The sequence below is a fragment of the Lontra canadensis genome, unplaced genomic scaffold, assembly GCF_010015895.1.
Source record: "Lontra canadensis isolate GAN:19392208 unplaced genomic scaffold, GSC_riverotter_1.0 scaffold27, whole genome shotgun sequence".
NCBI classification, from domain to species: domain Eukaryota; kingdom Metazoa; phylum Chordata; class Mammalia; order Carnivora; family Mustelidae; genus Lontra; species Lontra canadensis.
In genome coordinates, this window is record NW_022631021.1 from 1,323,098 (window position 1) to 1,327,759 (window position 4,662).

General features: G+C 53.7%; 1 protein-coding gene across 1 annotated transcript; it reads right to left on the reverse strand.

The window, feature by feature from the left end:
• Positions 1-1,930: 1,930 nt before the first annotated feature.
• Positions 1,931-4,432, reverse strand: CLPS (colipase). The gene is made up of 3 exons (XM_032864546.1): positions 4,292-4,432; positions 2,633-2,755; positions 1,931-2,181 (listed from the first exon to the last, which is right to left on the reverse strand). Exons 1-3 carry the CDS (start codon positions 4,373-4,375, stop codon positions 2,050-2,052), a joined length of 339 nt encoding a protein of 112 aa, XP_032720437.1. The 5' UTR covers positions 4,376-4,432; the 3' UTR covers positions 1,931-2,049.
• Between the last annotated feature and the right edge of the window lie 230 nt (positions 4,433-4,662).

Consider the following 4,662-nt stretch of genomic DNA (forward strand, 5'->3'; position numbering starts at 1 on the left):
TGCTCAGTGGAGAGACTGCTTCTCCCTCTGCCCCTCCCTCGTCATTCCTTCTCTCTCTCTTTTGCAAAAATAAATAAAATCTTAAAAAAAAAAAAAAAGCTATTCTGGTTGAGCCCTCACTTGGGCATGACAGACACTTACTTGGGTCCCCAACAGCCATTGCCCACCTTGCTTGCTCACTGAACCCCGGTGCTGTTGGGGCAGTACTGTGGCCAGCCCTAGGAGAGGGATCATATAGTCTAAGCCAGTCATGGTGATCCCATACCCTCTGCCCAGCACTTGCTTTTCCATCTTCCCTTGGGGCCAGAGGTGGTCATGTGACCCAGTTGGAGACATTCGGATAAGGAGAGGTCAGCCTGGAGGCTTTTGGGCAAGATAAGAAGGCCTGCTAAGAGAAACACTCTGCCTTCACCCCTCTGTACACCCATCCTCCACTCTATGCTTCCTAACTTTGAATATGGGGGAGAACATGATGTTAGGAGCTGTCGGAAAGGCACCTGCCAGTTGAGAGGAGGTTCGAGAATGGCAGGGCAGCCAGCATCCAAACAGATGCCTCACTTCTACCTCCAGACGTCTGGATGTGTGGGAAATTTGTTTCCCTAGTCACTTAAGCCATAATGACATGGACTTTTTGTTTCCTTCAGGTAAATCTAGTCCTACCTCAGAAACCTAATTCATTAACCATGAGCTACAAAATCCTGAGGCTGGGAGAACATCTCAATTTTAATTAGTTTGTTTTCTTCTTCTTTTTTAAGATTTTATTTATTTATTTGACAGAGACAAAGCGAGAGAGGGAACACAAGCAGGGCAAGCAGGAGAGGGAGGCTCCCAGCAGAGCAGGGAGCCCGATGTAGGGCTCAATCCCAGGACCCTGAGATCACGACCTGAGCTGATGGCACTTAATGACTGAGCCACCCAGCTGCCCCTTACTCTCTTACTTCTTTGTGTGAATCTTCTCTCCTGCATCCCCATTGAGGGTCTGTGAATTTTCACTTGCACAGCTCAGTGACGGGGACCTCAGTACTGCCTAAGGCAACCCAGGCTTGGTGGCTCCACAAAAATGGCTATAACATTTTTGTATTGACCAAACCCAGGGGCCGCCTTGGGTGACTCAGTGGGTTAAAGCCTCTGCCTTCGACTCAGGTCATGATCTCAGGGTCCTGATATTGGGCCCCAAGTAGGGCTCTCTGCTCAGTGGGGAGCTTGCTTCCCTTCCTCTCTCTCTCCCTGCCTCTCTGCCTACTTGTCATCTCTGTCTGTCAAATGAATAAATAAAATCTTAAAAAAAAGCACCCAAATTCCCTACAATTCCACTCATTTGTCTTAGTATGAGTAATTGAGAAAGAACCAGGAATTGTAGAAAGGGTAGGGGGATGAAGTTTGATGGATTTAGTGCCAACTTTTTTGAATTATGTGACATTGAGAAAGTTACTGAAACTCTCTGAACATTAGTTAATCTAGACAGTCAATAAATTCTCCCACCTGGATCATTGTGAGAATTTGCTAGCACAGAGTCAACCCACAGCCATTGTTAGTGGTCTGAGCCCCTAACACATGGGTTGTGTCAGCTTGGGAATTGGGCCCAGAACGGAGGTATGAACCCAGGACAAGGACTGGGAAGTTTTGATGCAGGGCAGGAATATGGGCCATTCTAACTCCCCACTAGAAGTGTGTGCATGTGTGTGTGCGCACATGAACCTGAGAACTTGAGGGCCAAGGAGAGCATCCCAGGGAGGTGTGACTGGGCCCCAGAAGGAGAGATTCCCTGTGTGGCTGCTTCACAACCTTGTCTCCAGGCTGTCCAGCCTCTCCCCACCTGGTCCCAGACCCATCTGTCCTTCGCCTGACCTGACACCTGCCTTGATGAGACAAAGGCTTGATGTGACATCAAGGAAGACACTGATTCAGCAAGAACATTCAGGAGCCTGGGGAAGGTTGCAGGAAGAGCTTTAATTGCTGAGAATCCAATCAGAAAAGGGAGGTGCTGGTCAAGGGGGCGTGGGAGGACAGCCAGGGAGAGGTGGTTGGGAGGAGCATCCTTCAGGGGTTTTACTCCCTGGAGCGGCCGGCATCGAGGCAGATGCCAAAGTTGGTATTGGTGATGGAGCCCACGATGGTCTTGTCCACCTCACAAGTCAGGCCCCGCTCACAGGGACACTTGTAGTAAACCCCATAAAGCGTCTGCAAAGACACAGAGCCAGTGGAGTCACAGGCTGGTGGGGGGCTCCTTTGGGCATAGCCCACCGGGGCCTGACCCTGAGAACACCAGGCCCGCGTCCCTTTTCAGTCTGTCTCCTCCCGACTGCGACGCCAGGGGGCGCTGTGGGCCCGGAGGACCCAGGTTCTGGGTCCCACTCAACCTCGTTTGCGCTTACTAGCTAATCTCCCTGGGGTAGACTCTATTTACCCATGCGCGAAATGGGCATGACAAATCCCCGCCCGCACCCACCTCACTGGTCAGTTGTGAGGATCAAAAGAGTTGAGCGGATGGGAAAGTGCTCTGAAGCCTGTTGACCTCCCCCTCTTAATCGCAGCGTTCAGTGTCCGGGCTCCCCCTCCCCGCTCCCTGATCCTACCCCCAAGCCAGAGGGCCCTCCTCCTCTGAGCTGTCCCCCTTCCCGCCGGCACCTACCTTGGCAGAGCACTCGCTGTTCTCGCTAGCCTTGGGCGCGCAGCGAGCCAGGCTCAGCCCAGTGTCCCGGTGGCAGCACTTGCTCTTGCACTGGACGCTGTTCAGGCAGAGCTCGCCGTCTTCCTGCCGGGCGGGGGAGTGGGGGAGGAGTTAGCCCGGGGCCCCTCCCCCCACCTTTGTCCCTCCTCTGCCCCACCCCCCACGCCACCACCCTCTACCGCGGACAGTGCCTTCCCCGGTGCGGACGTGTGTAGAGGAAGCCGTGTGGGGGGTGGCGGCCCGTCCGTTCCCCCTCCGCCCCCAGTCGTGGGAGAAGCGGGCAGGGTCGTGGCTACGAAACGGGACACAGGTTCTAGTACCCGTGGCACTGCCAGCTCCCTGTGTAATCCTGGGCAAGTCACGCTCTGCCTCAGTGTTCCCTTGGAATGTGCACAAGTGACCCAGAACAGGGTCTCCAGACCCTGGATCCCGCCTTCCTCTGAGGAGTCTATGAAGGTGGCGGACCACTTCTGGAAAACTCCCCGCTCCCTGGACAAACTTTTACCTACAACCTCAGGCGGATCCTGGCCCTTCCCAGCCACCCAAGCCCCTGAATTAAGAACCTTTGGGTAGGGACGCCTGGTTGGCTCAGTTGTTAAGTGTCTGCCTTCTGCTCGGGTCATGATCCCAGAGTCCTCGCATCGAGCTCCGCATCGAGTCCCGCATCGGGCTCCCTGCTCAGCAGGAAGCCAGCTTCTCCCTCTCCCACTCCCCCTGCTTGCGTTCCCTCTCCTATCTCTCTGTCAAATAAATAAAATCTTGAAAGAAAGAAAGGAAGGAAGGAAGGAAGAGAGAGAGACAGAGAGAGAAAGAAAGAACTCTTGGGTACAGAGGAGGCAAGGGGTAGTGGGAGAGCAGGGCTCTGGGGCCATCAGCCAGGGCTCCCCCATCCCTGCTCAATGCTTTCCAGCAGCATGACCTCAGGCAGGTGGCTTTACCTTTCTCTACAACTGCTTTCCATCTGCAAATGGGTTTGATGCTAATAGTAATCTCCCGTGTTTAGCATGAGAGCCAAATGAGTAAACGTTCCTGAGGCCTTTGGAACAGTGTGTGTCACTCAAGGTCAGAAGCCACAGTCACTGGGGAAGATTTTTAAACTTTAGCTGGACCTTCTGAGACAGAGTTTCCAGCACAGGGACCTAAGTGTTTTTGTTTTTTTTTTTTAAGATTTTATTTTTTTATTTGACAGAGAGGCAATGAGAGAAAGAACACAAGCAGGGGGAATGGGAGAGGGAGAAGCAGACTTCCTGCAGAGCAGGGAGCCTGATGTGGGGCTCAATCCCAGGATTCTGGGATCATGACCTGAGCCGAAGGCAGACGCTTAACCACTGAGCCACCCAGGCACCCCAGGGCTCTGGATTTTTATAAAGCTCCCTCAGCCAGGTCCAACCACTGCTCTGAGCATGCTCCCTGCTGATCAGCTTAGTCTGAGCCGCCCACCCCACCACCACCACCCCAGTGGGGAAGAGGCACAGGGTAGACCTGGACAGTAAAGGGAGAGATGTCTCACCTCTAGGGATCCAGGCAGCCCCGGGGTGAAGACATTAGAGGTAAAGATCTAAATTTTAAAAATCCCCACCTGGATCTTCAGATGACTCCTTCCCCCGACAGCCCTCTTACCAGATTGATAATGATGCCCCGAGGGTCAGGAACTGCATAGACCACTGCAAGGGCCACGAGCAGAAGGACGAGGATCTTCTCCATGATGAACGGGCACAGCTGGAACAAGTGGCAGCTGGCGGGTCAGGTGGCAGAAGATAGCCCGCTAGGGTTGCGGAGCTATAAAAGGGGCTCTGTCCACATGTGACCTACCTTCCCCGACCCACGGGGCTTGACGTGAACAGAGGCCCAGCTGTGGCCAATCTGCTGGGGGGAGGGTCCTGATAAAGCCACTGGGCGGCACTGGGCACCTTTTGTGTGTGTGTGTGTGTGTGTGTGTGTGTGTGGTGATGCTGCATCATGGTTGGGTATGGACTTCTGGAACACTCTTA